Source organism: Colius striatus, chromosome 12, assembly GCF_028858725.1.
Source record: "Colius striatus isolate bColStr4 chromosome 12, bColStr4.1.hap1, whole genome shotgun sequence".
NCBI lineage: Eukaryota > Metazoa > Chordata > Aves > Coliiformes > Coliidae > Colius > Colius striatus.
In genome coordinates, this window is record NC_084770.1 from 6,645,078 (window position 1) to 6,671,759 (window position 26,682).

Genomic DNA, 26,682 nt, shown 5'->3' on the forward strand with positions numbered 1-26,682 from the left:
CCCTACAAAAGTTCATTCTGAGCTGCTATTCAAAATAAGCAACCTTTAAATGTAAATGTAATGTAAGTTGCTTTCACATTAACTTCATAAAATCTGAGAAACCTACAACCTAACAGGCTCAAGAACACGCACTTTGTGTCTGCCACAAACAACTAATGCTCATCCCTGTGAATTACACACCAGGTAAATAAGATTCTGTAGGTGGAATCAGGCTCCCAGAAGGATGTTGGTAAAGATTCACACTGCTGTCACAAGTGCAGCCAAATTTCAATTATAACCAGCATAAAACCCAAGCAAATAAACAACTTTTCACATTTACAGAACAGGAGCTTCAGCATGCCAACCTATCACTGGCAGGTAGAGCTAGAAAGCACAATCAAGACATTAACAGTTGAGAGCTAAGTGGCTCAAGAATGAAACTGTGCTTTCTGAAACAGCATTTGAATAGCTAAGTCTCAGTTCAGCACAGGAAAAGGACACCAAATGACACCTAGAAACTCTACAGATGTGAACTACACATTTGGGAGTGTTAGTATTTAAAATGACTTGCAACTGTTCTGCCACTTCAGAACAGCACACCAGGAAGGACCAGAAGCTGAGGTTATATTCAGGGTGAGCCTTAAATACCAACATCTTTAGGCTCTATGCAGACTTAACAGCTGATTCTCAACCCAGCCTCCTTCTCCACAGCTCTGCAAAGCAAAAATTTTGGGCTTTTTTCCTTCCTAGTTTCAAAATATCACCTTACTTAAGCAAAACATTAGCTAGTATATGAGAACAGTAAGAGGAACCAGAAGCAGGTGGTCTGGAAACACCAACTTTAATCTTTCTTCCTATTTGAAGAGAGCAAGACAACTTTGACACAGACCAACAAGAAGTCATCACAATCCACATACCCAGGGGCAGGCAAAGGGTCAGGAACAGGGCACACCACAGGGTAGGACAATCACAACAGCCACACACTGCATGCTGGTCACCTGTTTGCGAGTCCCTGGCCTTCTCTTAATGGTATTGGTGTTATTGTCAATCTCAAACACAAAGAGAGGCTCAAAGCCATTCTGTCAGGGACAGCAAGGAAAGAGAAGGAAGAAAGGAAGAAGTGAGGCAAAGAGTAACTGTGAGAAAAGGCAGCCACAATACAAAAGGAAGCAGGATGCTGCGATTCAAACTTACAACACCCTACTGCACATGCCACACTCAGCCCCCAGGTCTAGCACTGAAGCTAAGAGAAATCTCCCCATGTCAGAAACAACTGTAGATAAAGGGACTGCTAAAGCAGAGCCCAACCACAACTCTGCACCAACCAAATAAGGATATTTTAAGGGAATTTGATTACAAAACGTTTGAATACACAAATGGATGCCAACAATCTGAGAGAAAACTCCAGAGTACGAGTTAGTATAATTCAAGTCTTGCTTACTTTACTCATACCATTATTGTTTGTAACACACTGGTGCCTAAAAGCCTTAAAATATTTCAGAGATCCCATGTGGTAACAGCAACACGGTGGTTTCAGGCCGTGTCTGAGACCACAAGAAGAAAACACAATGCAATGAAGAGAGCACAAAGCAGCAATGACACAAAGGTTATGAAAGGAAGAGGTCACACAAGCTGCCTGATGCTTATCAAGTATGTCACAGACCTCACAAAAGAGAAATTGAGCAGCAGTTTAAGAGGACCTTTTGGCTTTGTTTTTTTGTTTTAATATTCCTTCATAGCATTCACCTTGTAAGGGACAGTGTCAGAGAAAACAAGATCTTTTGGGGAAAACGTGATTCATAAGCTATCAAGGCTGAAATAGTTAGCCAAGTCTGAAGCTTTGATTCTATCTCAACAGCTCAATTTTAAGGAATGGGACTATTCCTGTGAGAACAGCAAGCACGAAATGACTAATATAAAGCTTTGAGGTATATGGCATGTTTCCTCAGAGGGGCCAGAAACTACATTTCTTTAGTTAGTCTGGCTATAACAAGCCAACACACAGCAATCCACAACAGAGTGCAATGAAGTACCACAGCCAAACTCCACTTAATTACAGGTATGAAGGAGAAACATTCAACTAAATGGCACCGTTAACATTCATAGAAAGTACAGGTAGTCATTTCATGAGCTCAAACAGACTGTCCTGAAACTGTTTACAAACAGAAGGAAACAGTCAGAGCAACCTGTGAAATGTGAATACATTTAAATTTTAATTAGTGATAAAAGACAACAGGGAAAAGACCAAAAGAAACTCGATGCAAAACTGAGAAAAGGAGAAGCACAACTTAAATTTGGGTTTTAAGAAAATTTCTATTCAAGCAGTTACAATACCAGAAGAGGAAAGCACCAAAAGAACAGGAAGCTCACTTGCTTTCTAACTACATATTAGACTTACTACTTTTAAAATCTGTTCCTCACATCTAAGCTGAAAACATGGTTTGGAGCAAAAGAAGAAAAGCAACTGCTCAGTTTAGAGAGCTCTGATGCAATGAGGGAAATGCCAAACAAAAGATCTGTTACCATATCTCTATGTAAAATTCTCCTCTTATGTCACAAAGTGTTATTCCCACACCAAAAAGCTCAAACAATCACTGGAAAATCTAATAGACCTTCATCTTATTGATTTATTTATTTTAAACCTAACCTATCTGCAAGTTTCTACATCCAAAAGGTTTGTAAGGTAAAGCTTACACTACTGCATGCAGTATTTATGCAGCAAGAGAGAAAAACACAGGGAGGAAACTATGTAAATGCAAAATGTGCACTGAAAACTGCCATTAGCAAACAGCACTTTGATATGAAATGCTTCTATACTTTGGTAGAGGTACATTCTCAGCATTGAGACGTGGCTAATTTCAAACCCACAAGGAAAATGTAAAATGAAATGCAATTGAATATAAAAAAGTGAAAGAAATTTCAACTCTTTGTACAGATCTTTTTGGTTTTAAAGCAAACTAATGTACATTTCCCTGCTGTCGAGCAAGTTTTTACCATATCAAATACATTTGTGGAGATAAAAATGCTACAAATTCATGAGCTAGCATGGGCTTACTGTTCCAGTTACAGTAATTGCCAGAAACAGCTGCCCTGGCATATGTCATCATTAGACACAGTATGTATTTCCACTACAAAACAGAGCTGCATATCATAATTCAGCAGTTCAGAAACCCCAGGATTTCATATACTATTATAGTTTAGTGCTGCTGAAAAGACCAAGGAATCAAAAGAAAAATGAATGGAGAAATAATCGCTTTAGAATCTAGTCCCATCTTTTCCTAGCAGCCTGGCCACTTTTTTGTCAAGTGCGAGGATGTTACTTGGTCCAAGACTCAAAGGAAACAAAAGAGCAACAGAAGACAGTTTCAAAACATTTTCTGACAATTCCAAGTCATGTTATGTAAAATTCTCTGAATCACAACAGTCATAAGATCACACAATCAAACAGAAACGGGGTCCTTAAAAGCATTTAAAAAATACGTTCCACGGACAAATTCACTGAAACAACACTTAACACAAACCTTTGTCATTCTCTTGTTTCTTCCTCTAGAAATATGAAAGCACATTTTTCTATGCTAATTGATTAGGATACCTCTAAAGGAGCATAACCACGATCCCTAAAACTCTAACACTATAAGCTTTCTTTCTCTCCCACAAAGTGCTAGCCATGTGAAAGCAGGAAAACCAAACAGTCTGAATAAAGAGACAGTAAATATCTTGGCCAACGTGTTCTGGAGATAGATATTAAAACAGAGTGCACTGCCTAAAGAAAATATAGGCAGATAATGGAAGCAGATGAATTAAAGAAAATAAATCCCAGGCATGCAGTCGTGCAATATCAGGCAAATCAGGTGTGTTTTTCCTTTATACACATGGATTATAGCATTAATTACTTTCTTTAATTATGCTACATCACCAAGATGCCATTAAGGAAGAAATAGCATAAAACATGAATTAAGTACACAAATGTTTTAAACGTTCGCTAAGTGTTCAAAATAGATTATTTTAAAGGTATATTAATTGATAAACAATAAAAAGCATGAGGAACGTTTCATGACTCGTGTAAAGTGTTTTTCCCCGTGCTAAGGGATTGTTATCAGGATTTCTAACCACTATGTGCAGGATGCAGACAAGTCAAAGTAAAGGCTGTTAATTGGAGCATTAAAATTGCTTACTTGACACTGAAGAGCACATCAATTAGGAAGCAAGCTAAATGGAGAAGCAATCAAACCAGAACAACTAGAGGTGAATCTGTAATTTTAGAAGCTACTCTTTCAGTAATTTTCTGCTCTCAGCGAAATATAAGCTTTAATTATTTTGTGGAAAAACATCAACTGTATTAACAAATGGCTGACAGTAGAAGTATCAACATATTCATAATAGCGAAGTTCACAGCTAAGCTACTTTTCCAAGTGGTCATGTTTTATGCTATTTAGATTAGCTCTAAAACAGTTGGTCTAATCTGAGACAATCATAACATGTTGTTATTTCTATGCTCTAGAATCTGCCACATAAAAAGGCCATTACGTGCAGGATCTTACCACTAACAAGGCACTATCATCAGTATGCTGAGACCTTCTGGATGGAAAGGGACACTGGGAGGTGGGAGAGATGGAGTAACGTCAGAAACACACAGAATGTCAGAAACACACAGTATGTGAACAGACAGACATTTTGGAACAGGCACTGCTTGTTTATAGCACTGTGAGGCTTTTTCAAAAAACACATAAAGTAAATGTAACACTGTAGGAATATACAGCCACATGACCCACGAATTACAGTGTATTCATATTACTTAAGGAATCAATTACTCTGCTTTCTGCGTTGTCTCAAGCAAATGCAGACAACTACGTATTCACAATTCTCACTGGGGCAGAACAAAGGACTCTTTAAAAGAATAAATTAAGAACAGAAGAACATTAAGAAAGAAAAGGAGCAAAAACTATTTCAATTACCCCATGTTTCAGTAATTTTCTAACAAAAAAGAATTACTTCGAAAATCCTGCCAAAGAACTATTTATATTCATTATATTATTACAAGTTTTGATCTAATTAACACCGTGCCAAGTGAATTATCTTCCTCTGGAGGAAAGTGGGGACGGTAAGCAGTGGAAGAGCTATTACTATGCACAAATCTGATGCAGAGTGAACAGATGTCATTGGCTCAGCTCTGTATATTCCAGAAGACTGAGCCTTGTATGATTTTGTTTCCTATTGACTATTGGTTTTGATTATAAAACTACACTACAAGAAATCTTTAAAAAAAAACTTATTTCTTTTTCTCAAAATTCTAATGCTTCAATCCTTCAGAGATAACTGTTTATCTAATGATAGGAAACTGGGGGAAAACTGGTCAGTGAAGGATGAGTACACCCCAGTAACTTGTCTGAATACTCCTGTTAGTAAGTAAACTGTACTGTCTGCAAGGAGCATCTCAAAATGCAATATTAATTGTGTTTTCTGTACAGAACATAGAAACAAACAAGATACAATAAAACACCACACTCAGACAGGCAATCTACATGAACAGAAGGAAATATTAGACTGGTCCCATTAGCAGAAAAAAAACCTCCCAAAGCTTGTTATTAAGTGTGGAAAAACTACGTTGTAACCTAGTCCTGAAGAGTTCTCCACAATCCGGAATATATCTCTGATGGACAGAGCTAAGAACTCAGGTGCTGACACCTCCAGTAATGCTCTTATTGGGCTCTTACCTCACTATCCAGAGGACTTTGCTTCTGAGGACTTAAGGCTGCTTTTTGCTACAGAGAAAAATGAAAGACCTATTTTAAAAAAAGTGACAGAAACAAAAGCTCAAAACAAGACAACATAGTTCAGAAATGCTCTAAAGCACAACAAGTCTCAGTTTTTCAATAAAACAGGCCTTAGGGAAACTGCAAGTTTCCACTGAGCTAAAATTTCACTGATATTAATTAGTAAGAAACCATCCTTTATTCCATACAAAACTGAAAACCCCCAAATGTTTTTGCATATTAAAGATGCATAACAAACCCAAAATATAACCCAAGGGAGAAATTCAGCTGCTGAGAATAAAGTGCTCATGAATAACAAAGGCAAGAGAAGACAAAAATCCAAACAAATAAAAAAATCTCAAAAGGCTCATCAATGAACAAAATGCACCCCAAATATCTGGTCTTTAATTGAAAGACTGAAATGAATCTTTAATAAAAGCAGCTTTTCTACAAAACATTGCCAGAGACTTGAGCTAAGTTGGTGCTAATGAAAATCCTAGCTTCAGGCAGCTAAAATCCTTTTTACTAAACTAATTTTAAACATTACATACATGCAATAAAACATTCTTTTTCTCCTGCAGACCATCCTATGCCCAAAATATGTAACATTTCTTAAATTCGTGATGCTGAGATTTGAGTAGATCACTAGATAAGCCAACAGTAAACTCAAGTCAACTAGCATATAATGAATTCTCATGCCAAGCAGGGGAGTACTTCAAACTGACTGCAGTAAAAGAGAAAGTCAAGATGCAGTGTCCACGGGGTATTTGATGTACCATACATTTGCACCCATGCTTTACCTGGACATAACTTATTTATGCATCACAAAAATACCACAATAGATCAGGCAACATTATCTTCCTGAGTGTATAACCTGGGATTTCTTCTCTGTCAAATTTCTCTTTAAAATTACATTGCTGTATGCTTTCACAAACAAAGACTCTTTCTTTCTTTCTTATACCAATCCAGTCACATCTATACAAATGAACAATTGAGAGAATGGGGCACACTACGTAAAACCAGAATTATTTGCAAGAGTCATACTTTGGGTAAATCTCTTTTGTCTTCTTCCCCAGTTCTCATTTTGCCTGTGTTAAGCTACAGCATCAACACTGAATCAACTTAAATATTATTTCTCCATTTTCTTTATACAGTGCCGTGTATGCCCAGGAATGTAACACAGAAGCATTGATGAGCTTGGCAATTAATTTTCATTAAGAGATTCAGAAAAGATCAAGTGTCAAGCAGCTACTAAAAGGAGGTACCTTAACAAAATCAAGGACAGCTTCTCTCTGAATCTGTTTTGTTCTTATCCTCTCCTCCTCGTACTGCCGCGCTGCCAGCTGGGCCTCCCGGCGGGTACGCTCTATGTGCCTGCGGTGCAGCTCGGCGTCTGGGTTAGGCACCTGGAACACAACAGTGCACCAGGCTGTAAAGGCAGAGCTACACAGGGTGAAACAGACGGGTTGTGGAGGAACAGCTTATGGCTATCATCAGTTTGGTTTTGAACTAAATTCACCCAAATGAATAAAAAAGTGGAGTTCAATGTGTTACCTGACTGTGGTGACTTGACAGAGAGAGAAAGTAAGGTGAATCAGCCGGGGGTCTGACAAATGGAAAAAGAGAGTGTAAGTACACTTTTTATCTTAAATATAAACAAATTCTCACACATGAGTTGTCAGTGACACACAAGTATCTCATCAAATCAAAAGGGTGACTGTTTAGTAAGCAAAGCTGTTAAACCAACTGCCGTGGTAATGATTTAACCCACTGTGCATGACAGGCTTTGTACAGTCATTTCTATCTCACCTCCTGAATCGTGGTAAAATTTTTCCACAGCTCAAGATGTACCAATGGGATTGTATGTTTTGTCTAACACTGAGATACTCACTACTTTATAGCAGTGCTCCAAGAGCTCATTAAGTCAATCCAGTAACTGTTCAGGTGATCCTTGTTTGCAGGAACAGCTGGCCACAATGGTTATTTGGGGGTAGATGTCAGGGGGAGGTGATAAAATTCATCAGTAGAAACTACACATTTCTTTTCCCTACCTCTCTGTCCTGTCCACATAACTCCTTAGCACCTGGTGATGCTCTCTGTCCTGCATCAAATTTAGAGTTTCAGGTCTTCGTAATTCATCAGTATCCCTGCAGGTAAACAGCAGGTGGAAGGGGGATTGGCCACTGACACATATAAACTACTGACAGATAAATTCTTCTCTAGATTACAGCTGTTTTTCTAAGAGTAATTGCCTAGACAGTCAACCATAAAGGTGCAATGTAGGATGACTGAAGAAATCATGTAGCAGCACCGAGTCAGATCACAACTACTGGAGTTCATAATAAAAGCAACTTGCTTAATTGGCAATGATTCTAAAATACACAAAGATGGAATTTAAAACTATATTGTGATTACTGTAGGTCTTATTCTGCTCTGGAGAGAACAGAATTATTTTTAAACATTAGTACACTGATATTTTCAGACCAAATCTGCTTACTTCACCAATCGAGTGATGACTTCCTAACTGTCAGTGATACAAGCCATTAAAGTCACAAGGTAAACTATAACTGATCTGTCTCTTATTCATCATCTCAACAATAAAGGAGAAATTTTGTAGTCCTTTGCTAGAAGGAAGTTCCTAGGGCTTAAACAATTCCCAGGGTCCAAAGTCTACATCATGTTCCATGCAGTGTTACTGCCTACAAAGAAAGTTGATGGAAATTGACTAACTTGCACTTGACAGCCTAGACTCTGCAACCTTTGGTGCTGGGTCACCTACGAAACAGACACACATATACCAGTGCATTTCTAAAAATGTCAGTCCTGCTGCCTGTGTGTGATTTATTACCTATTCTGCACAGAGAAGCTGAAGAGATGTGTAAGACTCACACATCTACAGGTCTCCTGTTACTTAAATTAGCACTGATGCACGTGACAAATCCGTTCCTGTGCTGTTTTCAACGGACAGGACTGACTGAGTTCATCTGAGTGCCAAGAAGCTGGTACTCAGACCAGAGCACATACAGCTTTCTTGTATCAGGCATGGACCACAGTCTGTCCAGAGGTATGAAGTGTATTTACTGAATTGAATCAAGTAATGTTAAGTACTCTTGAGATAAAGTTTGCAGTACATCCAATCAAGAGTTTAAATGGCTCCAGCACACTGAAGAAAAAACCCAAGAGGCTTCCTGCCAAGGCATTTGCACAGAATTCCTGTGGAAGCATTTCACAGCTTGTGGTTGCCACAAATGAAACATTTGACTACTACAAGCTTAAAATACAAAAAAATACTCATTGTCATACGGCTGCTTTTACACAATTTAAAGCATTAACAATATGACCTGTTTTAGTGCCAGGTTAAGAATTTCAAGATGTTGCAATGTAATCTGAATAAGTAACAATTAATTTAGATCGTTCATCAACTACTTCTACATGAAGATCTGCTGCCATCCTTAAGTTAAATTCTGAAAACAACAGATATCGTAGTGAACTAGTTTCCTTTATCATGAAAATCTATCCATGGCTAACTAGCCTTCTCTTACTTCCTTCAGATGTCATGGAATCTGGTATTTGTAAAGACTAATTATTTCCACGTTGACCACAAAACACCAACCAAACAAATCAGTTTTTCAAACCAAGAGCACTCATTTTATTTGAGGAGAACATGCCAGACTGCTGTATGATTTTAGGCCTTACCTGTAGATGCTACAGGCTAAGGAATGCTGATCTATGCTGAAGGAGTTACAGTACCTGCCCATTAAAATGTTGCCATAGCTCTGGAAAAATTTGCACACTGTTCTTGATTTCCTTTTCTCTTTCAATGCAATTTTAGCATTATTTTCTCCTGACAGTAATGTCACACTTATGGCTAGCAGTTGGTTCTTTTTTCTTCCTTTTCAGAAAAGAACCCATTCCTAGTACAACTGAGCTGGTTTTCTGTCGAGCCCTCGCACATTCACTTTCACTCCACAGAAGACTGAAATGCTTCAACAGCATATTGAGGGTTCTACCAATTTTGATTTTAGGTCCATTAGCAAGAAGCTATACATTTGCTTATCTTCTTTCCCTTCAAATCTAACCACCTCATTTCTATTCTAACTCTGACCTATGCTTTACAGATAAGCCAAGTAATCATTAAAGGGCATGAACATAATTCAAAAAGTCTACTTGCCCGCTTTCAACATTGACTCCCATTCTATCCCTTCTTCCCCTGATGTAAGCTCATGACCACAGCACAGAAAAGCACATTTTAGTTATCAAAAGTCAAACAAGAACGTGATCTAACAGCACATCAGGTACTCCATAGTAACTCTCTTTTTGCTCCCCCTAAACCTGCAGTACATTTATCCCTTCTGTCCTTTACGTAATATCCGTTGTCAATTATTTAATCAAAGCAGAAATTAAATCATGAAAAGCAGATATGAAATCAGTTTAAAAGTATTCACTTTAATTTGGCAGATTTGTTTAATCAACTGATTTAAAGCCCAGCTTGGCCTATAACAGTCAAGCCTTTTGGTCACTGTCATTGTTAGACTATAAATTATTCCTTCAGATTAGGAAGTTGTAATCACGTGCCATTCTGGTGAATTCATTAATTTCTGGGAAAGCAACAGAAAACAACATCATTTTCTAAACACATTCAGTAAATAGGTGCTCTGCATTCATCATGGAACTTGGTATAAACAGTTAATATATAATTTTGTATTTTATATTTTGTATACAAAATTGCTGCATATTCTTACCTGTTTTGATGTAAGTATCGTCTTGTATCCTCTGTTCTCTGAAATTCTCTGACGGGCTTTACTGGTGAGACCTAAGCAAAAGAATACAGAAGACAAAACAAGTCATTCACAAAACTGTACATTGATGTCAAAGAATCTCTTTGTAGAGCGACACTTGTAACTATTGGTATTCAAAATACCTGACAAGAACCACAAGAGACAACTCAGGATTGTTCATTTCCAACTAGGCAAACTCACTTTTACTTTTTCCTCCAATTTAAATTAACTTCAGTTTGAAGACTAAATTTGCCTACTAAAAATTTTCAGAGTTTTAAAATCTCCACTATTAAGAATCCTGAAGAGAAGTACATGTAGGTAGAAAATTGTTGTGTCTTAGAAGAAATGTAGAGCTAAGCTCCAAAAAAATGTGTATACAAGTGTAGAGCAACACAGTCTGGAGACTCAGAAATACAGGACACAACAGCTGATGGTCTTTAATGATGACCTAAACACAGGTCATGGAGGGACCAAGAAAGCAAAACATATGAAGTTTCATTTGTATCAACAGACACATCCCTACAAACAGCTTTTTTATGTTGGTCAATGCTTTTTCACTATCTACAGCAAAGACTCCTTGGATTGTATTGCCAAGAGCTGCCTTTTCTGAGTTTTGCTCTTGTGTCTGTGTTTCAAGTGCCATCAGCTTTTATGATTTGATATTGAATTAATGAGATGCATAATGGATGCACCTCTCAGACATCTGTCTCACTGATTTTAAAAACAGTAATATAAAGTAGAGAAAAAAGAGACTAGGCTCTACCACTAATGCTAAAGATCCACTGTTTCTTTTTATTTCTTCAAAGAGCAATTATGTGTCTGCTTCAAAAGACACAAAATGTTGAAAGGACACATTTGAACCACAGCACAATAAGCACTCTCTATCAGCGTATCAACCATAAAGATATTCTTAGACAGGTTATCCATGCAGTATGTGCAGTGAGCCACCAAACTGTGTGGCTGAGTATATAGGTATTGATCAAGACTGACAGAACACAGATGGAAACATTATGTGGCTGAAAATCTCTTTCTGTAGGTTAGATTTGGGAGGACACTCTCCAAAAGTGTACCATGACTTAAAAATGACTTAATGTGGAACAGTGCTTTCCAGGTATTCATAGCAGTGGCTGCTAGGACTGGAACAAAAGCACCTTCCTGCTTTGGTATACAACCTGAAGGCAACTCTAGTGAATTTTATTAAAGGGCATGCTAACTCAAGCAGCTAGAAAGTAATGATATGAGCTAAAGAAAAGCAACAGTAACTTTACTGGAATCACTACCCTTGTCTGTGCCAGACACCATCTGGATACAGTAAGTATTGGAATCACTGCCCTTGTCTGTGCCAGGACATCATTTGGATACAATAACTAATCAATAACAGCAGCTATGATTAGGATAGTATATGCTGAGTTTGCCCTTTTCCATTTTATTTTCCTTTTTTTCTGTGAGGGAAAACAAGGCAATGTCCAAACTCTCACCTGTTTCTAGACACTTTAAAAAGCTGTCTGGAGAACTTTCTAATCTGTTCAGCAATAATTTTACTTATTGTTCATTCATTTTATTGGTTGAGAAGAATTTTATTCCAGTTTATCTGAAACTACAGATGGTGGTTTCTGTTCAGAAAGGTAACTATATACATATTCAAGTCTGTACCTGTGGGTTCAGAGCCTTGTTCAACAGTAAGAAACAGTCCTCTGCAGAGACAAGGCTTTCTGAAAAGTCTGAGTAATTAAATTTGGCTCAACTTAAAATGGATGCTCAAGACACGGAGTTTATGGGCAAATAACTTATAATCGACATGAACAGCCAAATTAGAGAGTTGCAAAATTCCTGTACTAAATCTGTACACTGATAACAATCAACATTCTTCCCGTGAGAAACCCAGTATGTATTCAGTACTACAAGGGAAACGTTACCAGTTTTCTAGGTATCACAAATTACCAGTTGGAAGCACCAACATCAATGCTTTCTCAAGACCACACTGCCTAAAGCACTGGCTTACAAGAACCCACATGACAGGAAAACAGTCTGCTTTAGACTTATCCCACGTCTCCCAAAGGGCACTTGGGAGCAGCTTAACACTCCAGCTCTGAACCTCCACAAAGCAGAACACTGTGCTCTTCCTCCAGATCAGACCTATTTTTTTTGTAATTAAAAATCCCCAACCCAACAACAAAGGAAACCTCTGAAGACAAGAAGCATTAATACCATCACAAAGGCTTTCCTGGGGCACATGAATTTAACTAATTTAAGTAAAAGCACCACCTCATTAGAGATTCGCCGCTGGTCAATATATGCCATGAATTGTGAGCTGAGGCTGTCTGAGTCCATGCACTTGGGTTGCCTCACCTCTTCCTCCTCCTCTTCTGTGGCACAGCTATCAATATAGTCGATCTGATCGAGATCATGTTCCACTTGATATACATACACAAAGAAAACACCCATAATTAGATAACCAACAGGAGAGGGAAAAAATCCAACATAAAGCAACGTCAGGAACTAAGGCCCTACTGTTTTTTTGACATTTTGGGAAAGCTCAGCCTAAAAGCTCTTCCCTTTTGCCAGGGTCACTAATGTCTGCTAAACATAACATTTTGAAATAAAGGTAAAACTTATGCTCTTTAAAAAGTAATGAGACACATGTATCAAGTCTGTAGTGTTATATTGCTGGTTGTGGATACTTTTTCAGGTAAATACTGTGTTTTTTTCTAAATATAGAAAACTATCAAATCTGTCAACTAACACCAAGACTGTACAATGATTTGTGTTCCTTCTGAGTAATCGCTCATGGTTCTAAATCACCTCTGTCAGAAAAATTAGGATACACATGACTGACTTGAAAGCAGCTTGTCTAAGTTACCTAGATGCAAATGCAATAAATGCAGAAAGTGAACAAGGAAACAGTGAAGGACAGTACAGAAGGCAAAAGCTCTCTGAACCAATATAAAAGCATCTGCAGTTTTACTTTAAAAAGAGGAATGAAAAAAGAAATTAGGAACCACTGAAATGAGATCAAGAAAGAGCACAGTTTGGCTAGTATTGATTTTTCTTGTGTGGGAGATATGTAGGGCAATTTTTTCACTTGTCACCGCTTTTACACATCCTGCCCAGGGATTCTGAGAGTTATGACATTGAGCAAATGACCCTCGTGAAAAATATTGAGCTGGGGATACAGGGGAATGCATTAACTCCCTTTCTGAGCACTACAGCTTTTTTTTTTTTCCTTAAAACTCTCCCCAAACTTACTCCAGACTCTCTTGCAGACATTCTTTTTCTACTCCCCCGCCCCTTTCCTGCTTGTCTAAAACAAGACTTCTCTTTGCTTCACCACACAATCTAGCAAGTGTTACTGCCAAAGCCACCTCCACTGCTACAACCATCCAAAACAGCATTCCTATATAACTGTAGCTTCATTAAATCTCTATGTCAGTTTCAAATCTTTGAACAAACCCCACCCAACACACCAAATAAAAAAAACCCCACTTCTTTCCAGTCTTACAATAAGTCTTACACCACCATCACCATCATAGAAAGTGAAAGACATTACTACCAGTGTTAGAAACACAAAATTGGAAAGTATCTCCTGGATCAGTGACAGCCACATGCTGTGGCTTGTGCCCTTCTAGGATACTCCTACTCATGAACTGACTCTGCTCCATCTCAAAAGACTAGTGAGGCATTTTGAAACCCCTGGTATACAAAATCCAAAGAACAACATACGGGTAGTCTTGGAGGTGGAGTTGGCAGCAGTACCTATTATTAAGACTGCCCAGAGTTTCCCGTGATACCACATTTTCAAATTCTTCTAACTTTGCCAGAATTCAACTGTTTGAACTGATTTTTTCATCCAGTGATGTGTATAATAGTGTGACAACAGAAAAGTTTCAGATATTTCTAGAAGGTGGCTAAGAAAACAAAACATTGGGTCAGAGAAGAATGAGAACAAGAAAAGAAGATGGAAAAGAGGAGAGGAGAAGCTGAAGAGAGAAGAAAAAGTGGGATCTGGGCATAGAAGATTAAAAGTAGCTGAGTGAAATTCAGATAAGGAATATGAATTATAGCCGTTAGGGGAAATGGAAAATGGGGAACAGCTGAGAGAAGAAAAATAAATCAAAGTATATGGGGATATGACTTTATATGTAGTGGAGGAAAAATGGTGAAGAGGGAATGACTGAAAAAAACAAACATGGAAGAATGCTTAAATTGGGACATATAAACAAAGGGTCAGTGGTAGTAGCAGATTATTGGAAGATAAAATGGAGAAGGGCTGCAGAGATCAAAGAAAGTGGAAAGCGCTAACGCCTCTTGGACAAACATAAGAATCCTACTGAAGACACAGAACAATCAACTGAGAAGGTGCAACAAAGCAATGTCACTTGCAATTGCCAGTCCCTTCTAGATGACTTGCATGTTTGTATTAAACCCCAAGAGTGCTGAACAAGACACTTATACTACTTGGAAACATGAAATACCCTGACAAAATTGCTCATCCCGTCTTGACAGTAGTCAGCACAGAGCACTGACAATTTACTACTGCTGTAAATCTTTCCCATTAGCTCAAACAGCAAAACTTCATGCACTGAAATCCAAGATTCTTAAATACCGTTTGAAGTAGAGACTTAAACATAGCACATATGCACAAGCTGACAGAATGCTTCCCAGATAATCCTAATTCTGGTGCTATTTAATTTAGCTTTTGTGTCCTAACACAACTGTGTTTTTACACAATGGCACTTTTGTATAATTCCACCCAGATCTTTCTCTTTTTCCCCTTCTTTAGACAATCTACTACTTATAGCAAATACTCTGGACCTTTAACAACAATGACAATTGTTAGCCAAGGATAGGTATTTACCTCCACCATTAGTTATGACTGTGCTCCCTCGGTTTTCTTGATACTGACTTTCTCTTCGCAGTCTCTGTTCTTTAGTGATCTCTGCCACACGTAAAGGGAGATCTGAGAACTCATCTGTTGGCTTTAGAAAACAAACAGTGAAGTCAAGAAATGCTTTTATTCAGAAATATCATCTTGTAAGCTACTACCTCTTAATTTATGGTTTTACTTCAGCTGTCCTGTTTTGCACCTACACTAACAAACCAAAATACAGCTGCAGTGTACTGTTTTTAAAACCCAGATTTAAGCTTTCCTAGAAAGCCAGCTTGTCTACAGTTTTGTTCGCAGTATTCGCAAATCCTTGAAAATGAAAACTCCTAGTATCCTCTCAAAAACCAAACTAGGGGTGCAAGGAGGGGTATGGAGTATAGCTCACTGAAACACTTTAGGTCTTGGCTACTGCCTCTTCTAGTTGTTCCAAAAGGAAAAGGAAGCTTCTTCCTGGGAAGAATAACTGACAGTCTCCTCGCTAAGAAATCCCATTTTCTAAATGGCAAACAATTTTAACAGTTGAAACAAGCTGCAAAGAAGGAAGACAAAACCTTCCATCTGATTTTTGAGGCTTAATTTTCAAGTTCAGATTAATTTTATTGAAACAACTACTCACAAGTAATTGCAGTTGACTCAACATTGTCTCATGATACAGTTGTAAACTTTTTTTTTGAAATGAGGAAGTCCATTTCCCTCAACTTTTATGCTCCAGTAAATTAATCTGTCCTGCATGACTTTATAAATTTCTCTTACTATTTCCAATTTTGTGTCCATCCCACATGAAATGATGCTCATTTTTCTCCAATAAAACAACAAATAATATTGGCTCAAGGCAGTCTTCACGCAGACATATACATGTTACCTACTGAATACACTTCCAGAGGTATATTTATTAGTTCTCCTTCCTGCACAATATTGCACTCCCCAAAAACAAAGCTTCAACACTTACTTCATTCCCTGACCATCTTTTGTCTCCACTGTCCACGCTATTGAAGCCAGAATCAAGTGCTCCATACGGACGACCGGAATAGAGTTCCTCATGGCTGTCAAACACACAGTTTTAGTTGATGGAATATAAACACCACCAAAAGCTTCTCAGCTATTACAGAACAAAGGCAGAATAAGCTATGAAGCAGTTACAGTGTGTTCACAAGCTCAATATATTAGAAAGCATCACATTGCATTTGTCACGTTGAACAAGAGGCGTGTGCTTACAGTCAGTCTGCTGTCCACCTGCCACTGCCAGAGTTGTAACACCTAATCTGATCTGAAGTATGTATCTGTACTTCAATCATTTCCCAAGCAGAAATTATGACAAAGAAAAAGGCAAAGTGGTATCTTATTTCACTGTTTAACAAGTCAAACTTTCATCTTCCACCCCTCAAATGTTTTGGTTGAAAAACAGTCTCACAAACTTTCTCGTAGGTGAGTATAAATCCATGCAGGATTACTAAAAACACAGAATATATCACTTCTACACAAAAGTATGCAGAATGCATGACAATTTTCTCCTTGTATCATAATTACCTACCTAAGAAGCTGTGCAGTAAGCTGGACAGTGTTTCAAATATTTCATAATATAATAAATATAGAAGTACAGTTTTCATCTGAGAGCCTGACTGTCAATGACATGTCTAGTCAAAGGCATTAGGCATGAGCCTAGAGTTACAATACGCACAACCAAACAGACATACAGTTCTCCTCTAAGTTTCTGGGCTTAGAAACTACATAATTCAGCAGTATAGCCATCACAGATGTCAAGTCTGGCAACTGCTGCAGATAGCTCCAGTCAAAGAGACAATGAGACTTGTCTGATCCACTGCAGATGGCATTTCACAATGGCTCAACTGTCCTACTGGCACTCGATGCCCCAGGGAGAACTGCAGCAGTAATTACTACATAATACACAAGGAAGAATGAATTTCAGAAAGCTAATTGCTTCACCCCATCATAACTAAATTGCAGGTCATTTTCTCACTGGTATTGCTCTCAAGTTGTTGCTCCCTCTGAAATCCCTCTTGCAGGAAGTTTATTTTCTAATTAGTCACCATTATTATTACTCTTAATGCAGATTCATAAGTGTGCATTGAACTTTCTATTATCCTGGGCTATTTTAATTTTCATATAGATATTAAATTGCAAAAAAATTTACGAGGCGAGATGAAGGGCTATAGATGAGAAATGTTCAGCTATGCATCTGCTTCTCTGCACCATGAGACAAGTTCTTGTACCTGCATGGAGTTTCAAAGGGTTCCGCTTTTATGGCCCTATATCTGAACAGAAAGATCATCTGCATAATAGACCCCTACAAAGAAAAAACTCCTCACTTCTTTCGGGTGTATAAAAAAAAAGAGTGGCGACGAAATCGACCAGTGCAGTTAAACAACTATTAACTTGAATCACTGACAACAGAACCATGCTTATGCTAACATTCACAGCACTTCAATATTGGATTTAAAACATGGATGGGGGAAAAGAAAAATCCATCTGCAGTATAATTCAATTTTAAATGCATCAATATTTTCAGAGTCTCCTGAGCTCCCTGTTCTAAGTTGAATAGTTACTGCAACTTGAAGAACATCAAAATGACTATTTGGCTACATCTCAAAAATGGACATGTATTTTGATGTAAATTTACTTCTGTGGCCTTTTCCAATTGGAGACTTTGAAAAGCTACACATCTAACACTAATGTTATCTGGACTCTCAAAAAAAATTCATAACCTCTGTTCCCAGGACTCAACTTAAAAGCTGTTTTCTGTCTCTCCAGATCTCACATCTGAAACCAACTATTCAGTGCTGGTTTAACATGTTTATAATCATACAGTGGCCATCCTGAAATCAACAGAGACTCCTGCTCCTCCCTGACCAACAAGCTACAAGGAACAACAATTAGGCATCTGGATATATCAGAGCATTTTGGGGCAACTACTGATCACTCAGGAAGCTATGTAAGGCTTGAAATCAAAGGACAAGAAGTTTAACACCTGGTAAAGCCAAGAGCCAAAGTAAATACTTGCCAATATTTCAGAGACACATCTCCAAAATCACATTAACATATATATTTTTACTGCCAGCAAGAAAGAACCAAGTTCCACAATATCCAGTAAGTACACTGGTTCATGCTTGAATACTTCATATTTTCAGCCTTCTAACTCCAGACTATACCAAGCTGCCTCAGTGCTGAAAGAATTGCTACATGGCTTTGACAATTCTGACTCCTCAATCATGTTAATTCCAGCACCAACTGGGCTGCTCTGAATTTGTGTTCCAAATGAAAGACTGGCTGGAGCAGATCAAAACTTGTTGCAAGATAAATTTCACACAGCTTCTGTTTAGAAAAGAACTGTAACATACAAGATTTCACTCTTGTAAGATGTTTGGTATAACCTGAAAAGGCTAAAACAAGTACTTTGCTGCAACAGAACTTCCAAACAACACCTTCTGAGGTAACATTTCAGCATATCTTGTTTTATTAGCAGCATTAACAACTTCATTATTTAAAAAATGTTTGATCAAGAGTAAACTGACAGCATGACTCAAATTCCTTTAAACTTTAAGAACCCTGACAATGCAGTTTCATACACTTCTATATCACTTCATCTGATAAATGAGCAACAAAGCCTAGGTGCACTGACTCTTGGTCACATTTGAACATAACAAACATAAAGCTCTTCCGACTGGAAAAAATAACTGTATTGTAGTTGAATGCATTAAAATATCTCATCCCAAATTGCAGACAAAAATAAAAATGTGGGATTCCCTCTTTTACATTGGATCATTCTACTATTTTCTCCTAATATGTACTCTGACCCATGCACAGTTCTCCCACAGGTACATGAACACAGGAGTAATCAGTTGCAACAATAATGTCCTAAACGGCACAGTACAACAAATAATTTGACGACCAACTCCTATCTCCTCTTGGGGACCAAAATACAGTTAAAGAAAAGCCAGCTGAAGCTCATTTCATATGGCTGAATCCAAAAGCAACTGCAGAGAAAGTATCCTCTATTAGTTCTGCACTTGTTTTTAACTTTTTAAAGTCCATGCTATGATTAAAAGATATTAATTCTTCACATTTCAAAAAAGGAATTAATGTAAACTTCCACAATAATATACAACTATAGATGACAATAAATCAGTAAGCACACAGCCCAGGACAGTATCCTCAGAATTCTGCAGAAACCATCTGCAACAGCTTATACTCTAGAAAACCCAGTAACATTCAAAATGCTCACACGTTGGGCTCATCTAGAAAAATAATTTAAGACAATTCAGCACTGATGAAGAATCACTCTGTCAGTCCCTCATGCAAATTCTTCTTAACAAGTATGACTCATGGTGATTTATTGTGAGGCCCTTTGATTTGTGTTTTATTGCTGCCAAGACAGGTACATCTTTTAGCAACTTACTCCTCCACATCTTATTACTGCCTTTCAAAATGACTGAGGTAATTTTTAGATATACTTAGTTTCATACTTCACTGACTACCTTTCCTCTATATCATGTAACAGAAATAAATCTTAATTCCTGCTTTTCTTTAGGCATGTTAATTTAGCAGCTGATACAGCTGACTGTTCCAATATTTGTGTTACAATGCTAAGCAATAGTGCCAAGTGAAAGCGTGCCAGAAATAACAGTTTACTACTGGGGTGGAGATCAGCATTTACACCTGTGGTTGGAGCACAGCAGTTGTAAAATCCTGTACAAAAGGTTAAAAATCACAGCAGGGATATACCTTGGTAAGTATGTGGAAAACATTAAGATGTTATAAACTGAGCACACATATTAACATCACAAGAGCATGCCTCCTGTACTATAAGGAAACCAACACTCTACTCTTACTTATCAACACTTAACACTGCCTTTCTTCTGAACAGCTCCTTGCTTCATACATAGCAGTAACTTGTTAAAATGAACCATGAGATCATACAATGATATTCTTCAAAGCCATCTCCATCAATCCACTTACCAAAGAACTATCCTTAGGTCTATTATTTTTTAAACAACTCAGACAACTGTCAAAATTTCCCTGAATGTCATCAAAATGAGAAACTTGAATTGTGCCAAACTTACCAAGATCCAAATCCCATGGGTCTCCTATCGTAATCAGGCAGGTCTGGAGCTATCTTGCATGCTTCTATGTTCAGGTATTTAAATATGTGAATCTTCCCTTTTATACATATCTTAAAAAAAAAAAGGCAATCATAAGTGTACTTTAATAATAGCTTTTCAAAGTACTCTGCAGACATTTAACCTGCAGTTGAAAGTAATATTTATGTCAAGCAATGCATTTTTTCTTCTAATCTCACTACATTTTAGCAAAACAGCTATAGTGGAGCATCATGGGATGTTCATGATAAGACAAATGGAAGCTGTCCTCCAAGTACATCTGGTCTGCACACAACTTTGTCAGCTGGATGCTGAAATTTCATCATGCAAACAAGGCACAAGCATTTACAAGTACTAGAATTTATACCCTTGGCATCAGAACAGATACATCCCACCCATGCCCAGCTCTGAATGGCAGTGGCAGACTGCCAAAGCAAGCTCAAACTTAAAGTGAATGAAGCCAGCAACAGCTGTCTTCGCTTTCAAAAGGGAGGCAAAGCCCTACTGAAACTACAGGTCTTAGCAAGTGCCACTCTTGACTCAGACACAGGAGCTCACAGTAGAACCTTATATACTCACATTAAAAATCAAATTAGTCACTAACCACATTGCAGTTTCTAGCTTGAAAAGCCAATTTCGGCACTCTGCTGCAAAGTCAACCAACACATACAACACCACTGAGGCCTCAGTAAAAATTCTGACACTTCAGAGGCACTGAATCAGTCTTGCCTAACCGAGCTTCCTCTCTCCTATGCTGAAAGCAGGAAGGTTAAACTAACATTACGACAATGCTAACAGTGGAATTCTTAATAATATCACACAGAGAAGACCACTAATATGGTAAAGTAAGAGAATAAAAAGGAATTTTTCAAGTTTTACTTTAAATTTAACACTTTTAGACAATGTAATTTCTTTGTAATCCTCTTGCTCTTTAAATGAAGTTTGTAACATAACCCTTCAGCTTTTAACTTCTGCCCTTTTTAGTTGAGCTAGTCATCTGAAATCCTAAACCGCAGTTTACCTGTGCAGGGGGTGACTGGAGAGGGTTGTTCTCTAACATGATGGTCTGCAGATGTCTGAGGTTCCTATAACAAACTGGTATTGTTGTTATTTTATTGCAGGAGAAGTCTAATCGAATCAAAGGCAACTCGGCAAGCTCTGGAGACAGAAAATAAAACACATAATTCAGCAGATTAAAAGAGTGTTTTTAAAAAGCAAGGGTATAAAAAATAGTTTTATGGAAAAAAAAAAGTATGTCACTTCTAGCTCTTAGAGGCAGAAAAAGGCACTGAAAAAAAACCAAGAAATGTGAGAAGTTTCTGCTGTTATAACTGACAGCCTTTATCTCACCTTCAGGTAAACGCACCAAATTGTTTCTTCTAACATTTAGGTCTCGCAAGGATTCCAAATTGCCAATCTGTGGAGGTATTGTCTGTATTTCATTACAGCTCACATCCTACAAAGCAAGAGTAACGAATGAGTTACCTTTGACTGTTAAGCCCCTGTTAACTAAAATCTGTAGTGCTTTAGGGACTGAAAGAAAAAGTCAACCATTTACATAAGACCTCAGATCCTTATATTTATTACATCTCATTGCTCATGTGAAGCATTAGTCTCATTTTAAATACGTGGAGAAATAAAAGCTTTAAAATATTAAAGATGGAAAAGTTTATTTCAAGTTATCTTATGTAAGTTATTCCACATTGTTTGAGACAGCATAACTTGCTACATAAAAGTTTTGTTGCCAAAAACAAATGCACGAAGAGCTCTGATTTCACCCAGACTTCCCTTTGAAAACAGGGAAGGCTCTTAGTTAAACTGACATGGATCATTTGCTCTCCAGTGCACGGCCATCTTTTCTCTCACACAAAAATGGTTTTAGATCTCTGACTATTTCAAACTCTTTTCCAACACCTCTATAAAAAGTCAAAACATAGTTGGAGATACTATGGCAGACAGAACTCTTTCGTAGACTAAGAGCAGGCTCAAGTAACTTGCCATTGCATACAAGTGACAGGAACAGGAAGTTGATCTTGCACATGCCCACATAGCATCCTAATTACTGCTTTATTTTGACGTGTTTAAAAACTTCTTATTTCTTCTGGAGCACCTCCAAACCTATTAAACACATCAATTAAAGATTGGAGAGTAATAGTTAAATAACTGTATACTCACAAGCTCCGTCAGCTGTCTGAGCTGTCCAATTTCTTCAGGTATTGAAACCAACTTATTATTACTTGCTATCAAAACTTTTAGTGGTAGACTACAGAGGTGTACTGGCAACGTTGAAAGCTGGTTTCGACTTTTTAGACAGAAAGAAAGCAAAAACATCAAAACTCTTGTGAGAAACCACTTCACATTTTTATGCAATGAAAGACACACACAAAAAGCACATTCCATGTAAATGATCAACCCATTTTTTATGTAATTACTGTAAGAGTAGTTCCATGAAGTTGTTCTTCGTTACTTGCTTTATCTAGTTAAGTGTGAACAAACTCTGAATGTTAAATACCAAGCCTGACCTGATGCTTTCAAACTCAGTGCTGGGGAATAGGTATTTTTGTGTCTTTTCAGGTGCTTCTGATAACTGGCCATCCCCTGTTACAAATGACTATATTTGAACAGAGTGCTAAAGCCTTTCTGATTGGTAATATTGCAGGTCAGCATACACAAAACACCACAGAGAAAGGAATTAAATTACTTACTGATTATTTAAATTCTATTTCTAATTAGGTCATGGGGATTGAGGATCTCGGTATAATGGACTTCACTGTTCCAAAATCCAGTCTTGGATATTTCATAATAAACTACTATTGAAGCAACTATGGGGTCATATGACTGGACCATAACCTCAGATGAGAACTGGGCAGGATGAGAATGCGTTGCAAAAGAGAAAAGAATCCCTTCAAAAACAAAACATAGCAAGGAGCTGCAACTGGTCAACTAGAAAGTTATCAGGATCTTAAATAAGACTTTGCTCAAATGTTGACATTTAGCAAAATATGCTGCTGTATTTTTTCTGTGATTGAAACCCAAGCTTCCTTGCTACTAAAGGAAAAAATGTTCTGAGCAATAGGTGAACCAACAGCAGCTTTTAAAAGGATAATAATCAGACTGCACCTACTAGAGATGATTGCAATAGGAAACCCACACCTGATTCATATCCTATTCCTACAATTCTCATCATCAATAAAAAAAGAAAATAATCATAAGCACACCAAATTGGCAAAAGTATAGCACCAGAAGGAAATATCCTCTAGGGTTCTTTGATTGATATCACTGCCAATTTATGAGGAACCTCAGTTTTCCACACCTCAGTTGTGGTACTCAATTTCATCAACAGGCTACGTTGCTGCCATTAGCTTTTAAAGCTGACAGAGAAGTGTTAGTGCTTGACAAGGATTTTTAAAAGCCACTAGTAGAGCGAAGCTAAAGGGAAATTGCATAAGCCTTATTCATCTGCTGAGAGCTGAATTGTTAGGACTACCCAAAAGCTCTACCATCTCTTTTCAGTCCACATGCCTGTATTTCACATGAAAACCAATGGAATTCATTTTGGGAGTCTTTTAAGTCAGCATTAGCTTTCTTCTTCGTACTTTACCTAAGCTACTGCTTAATTCTCATATTCCTTGATCCACCTATGTAGGTGAGGCTGCTTCAGGTTGCTTTGATTTGATGACACACAGCATGACACATGTGATGATTACACGTGGCATCAGCGTTACTTAGGGATGCACCAACATTTATACGCCTCGGTTACTGATGCTAAGGTAAAATTTCTAAGACAATTGTTACCTGATATTTAGAAATGTTAAAGACTGTAAGTTCAAAACAGCCTCTGGGATATAACGAATGCAGTTCTGGTACAAATTAAGACTCTCGAGGGAGACAAAGGAACACGCTTCTGCTGGAAGTTCTGACAGTTTATTCCGTGACAAATCTGAAGGGAGAGAAAAAAGAAACATTCAGTAAAGCTATCTAAAAATTCTTGAGGACAAGTATTGTCTGTATTTTTGCCATCACACAGTGGAAATGGATGGATGGAAATTAGTTTCACTGTCCTGCCTGCAAAAGTTTAAAGATTATGAAGCCACTTACTTTGCATATGAAATAATTCAACATCTTTTAAATATAGCCACAACGAGAAAAAGAGCCAAATCTAGCACTGCTTTAACAGTCACACTTTCTTATCCTGAACTATGTTTACAGGAAGGTAGTTTAAGGTGCTGAAAGCCCCACTTCAAATTGCTGATCCGGGACCACCTTTAGATTATGGAGTTGGTATTGGGTGGGCAGTGCTGCAATGAAAAGAATCAGAAAGCACTTCTCTCCCAGCCCCTCTGCTACATGGAAATCTCAGCTTCAAATTTCTGGTTTAAAACACATACTTTATATAGATCCACACATATTTATAGGTAATAGTTCCAACAGGGGAGACATGAGACACACACCTTATACAAGCCTTCTGTACACCAGCCAAAGCATTCCCTCCTTTGGAGGGGCACCAATCCAAGACTCTAATGTCAACCAGGCAATGGAAGGATTTTCAATAAAGGCTTTTCCTAGCTACAGAGAAATGCTCTGCTTGCTGCTAGCAGTAAGGTTTGCCATTTCTTTGTGACTGTACATTCCTTCAAGGCAAGAGACAGAAGTTTGACCAAAACACCTCCTAGTATTGGAAGAATCACTGCTTTTCCTTAGCAAGTTTCAATTACCTGCCTATATGTATAAATTACCCACCAATATTACACCTTCAAGAGTAAAAGCTGCATTGTGATAAATAATGCACTTGTAAAGGATTCTTCTTCTTTAAAGGTCAAGGAAAGCTGTGGCTTATGAATGCCATAGACTGTTTCCATGAACACACACTAACAACTCCTGCTTCCTAATGCTCTCAGCCCTTAACTCTGATAAGAGTCATGCTTGCATCAAGAGCACTTAGTGTCAGCAGGGAGTTCCTATGGAGATACTACTGTCTGTTTAATCGACTCACACTTCACCTTTGCATTTTTAAGGGAGGGCACATATTCATTGCAAAAACCCATCTAATATGAATCAGTGTCATGAAGGATTAAAAAAATATCTAGATGTAACTGCTATTTTCTTTACCTGTTTTGAATTTCAATGTTTCCTCATTGACATCAGGATAAAAGCTCCCACCTCAAAACATACACAATAAACATACATAGTAATTTCTGTATCTTTATTCCATGAAGGAATCATCCACTATAAATTACTTTTTAAAGACTGCCAACACAGATGGGTCTTGTGTCTCTTTAAACTTTTGTCTCTATTTTTTTAAAAAAAGGAAAGCTTTTCTGGAGTCAAAAGCCCTCCTCAGGGATGTCCTGCCTACCACTGTTCCAATGTCTGCTGCTTTAGGTTGCCCAAGGAAAGGTCGTCACCCCAAGTGAAGCTGGAGCTGACTAGCACTACTGCAATGCTTAGAACAAGCCACAAGCTACTACTGATAAATAATCAGTAATTAAAATTCCCAGTAGAAACAATCACTATGAAAACCTTTGTAGAGAAAAACCTCCAGATGTACTTTAATGTACAAATGGGAAAGAACAGCATCAATCAATCTACAGGTAGGACTGAAGCCAACTATAGCTGAGGCTACTTTAGTTCAGCTGATGTTGCAGGGTGCACACAGATAAGAAAACTTTAAAATCATGGAAACTTCAAATCCACTGGTATGGGGGGAACACAACAAAAATCCTTGTCTGTTCAGCAATGAGTATTAGAATAAGTACTTAGCTTCCACATTGACTAGATGTTTAAGCACCTATTTATTTATTAATAGGTGCTTATCAAGGACTATTATAACACTGGTTCATGTATAAGGCCTATGTTCTTTTTAGGGACCCTAGACGATGGAACTAAGTTCCACCACTTATCTCACAATATACTAACAACCTTCTGAGCATCCTAACATCTCACAATGTTCTAACATCCTTCTGAGCACAGCTTCTTACAGCTGTGCTGGCAAAGTCTGTTTAGTACTATCCACTTTAGCAAAGGTATAGGCTTCCTAAGTAACGAACTGTATTTTGTTACAGAAGAGTCACAAACCAAAAGTTGCTTTCAACTCTGTTTCGGAAACAGTTTAACCACAAACATAAGAATTCTCAATTGCTTTTTGTTTCACTTTATATTACCAAAGAACATTT

General features: G+C 37.8%; 1 protein-coding gene across 16 annotated transcripts in view; it reads right to left on the reverse strand.

The window, feature by feature from the left end:
• LRCH3 (leucine rich repeats and calponin homology domain containing 3) overlaps positions 1-26,682 on the reverse strand; it is a 67,388-nt gene that overhangs the window by 15,244 nt on the left and 25,462 nt on the right. For 6 of the 16 annotated variants that reach the window (XM_062006123.1, XM_062006114.1, XM_062006117.1 and 3 more), the window contains exons 2-15: positions 24,305-24,449; positions 22,685-22,811; positions 21,860-21,965; positions 21,531-21,667; positions 20,474-20,583; positions 16,345-16,438; positions 15,366-15,486; positions 12,776-12,924; positions 10,475-10,545; positions 7,784-7,879; positions 7,287-7,338; positions 6,998-7,138; positions 5,694-5,741; positions 4,521-4,574 (exon numbers count right to left, since the gene is read on the reverse strand). In XM_062006123.1, coding sequence (XP_061862107.1) covers positions 4,521-4,574; positions 5,694-5,741; positions 6,998-7,138; positions 7,287-7,338; positions 7,784-7,879; positions 10,475-10,545; positions 12,776-12,924; positions 15,366-15,486; positions 16,345-16,438; positions 20,474-20,583; positions 21,531-21,667; positions 21,860-21,965; positions 22,685-22,811; positions 24,305-24,449 — 1,451 coding nt within the window. The remainder of the gene's footprint in view (positions 1-4,520; positions 4,575-5,693; positions 5,742-6,997; positions 7,139-7,286; positions 7,339-7,783; positions 7,880-10,474; positions 10,546-12,775; positions 12,925-15,365; positions 15,487-16,344; positions 16,439-20,473; positions 20,584-21,530; positions 21,668-21,859; positions 21,966-22,684; positions 22,812-24,304; positions 24,450-26,682) is intronic. The other 10 variants (XM_062006119.1, XM_062006127.1, XM_062006125.1 and 7 more) reach the window with 4 other exon arrangements.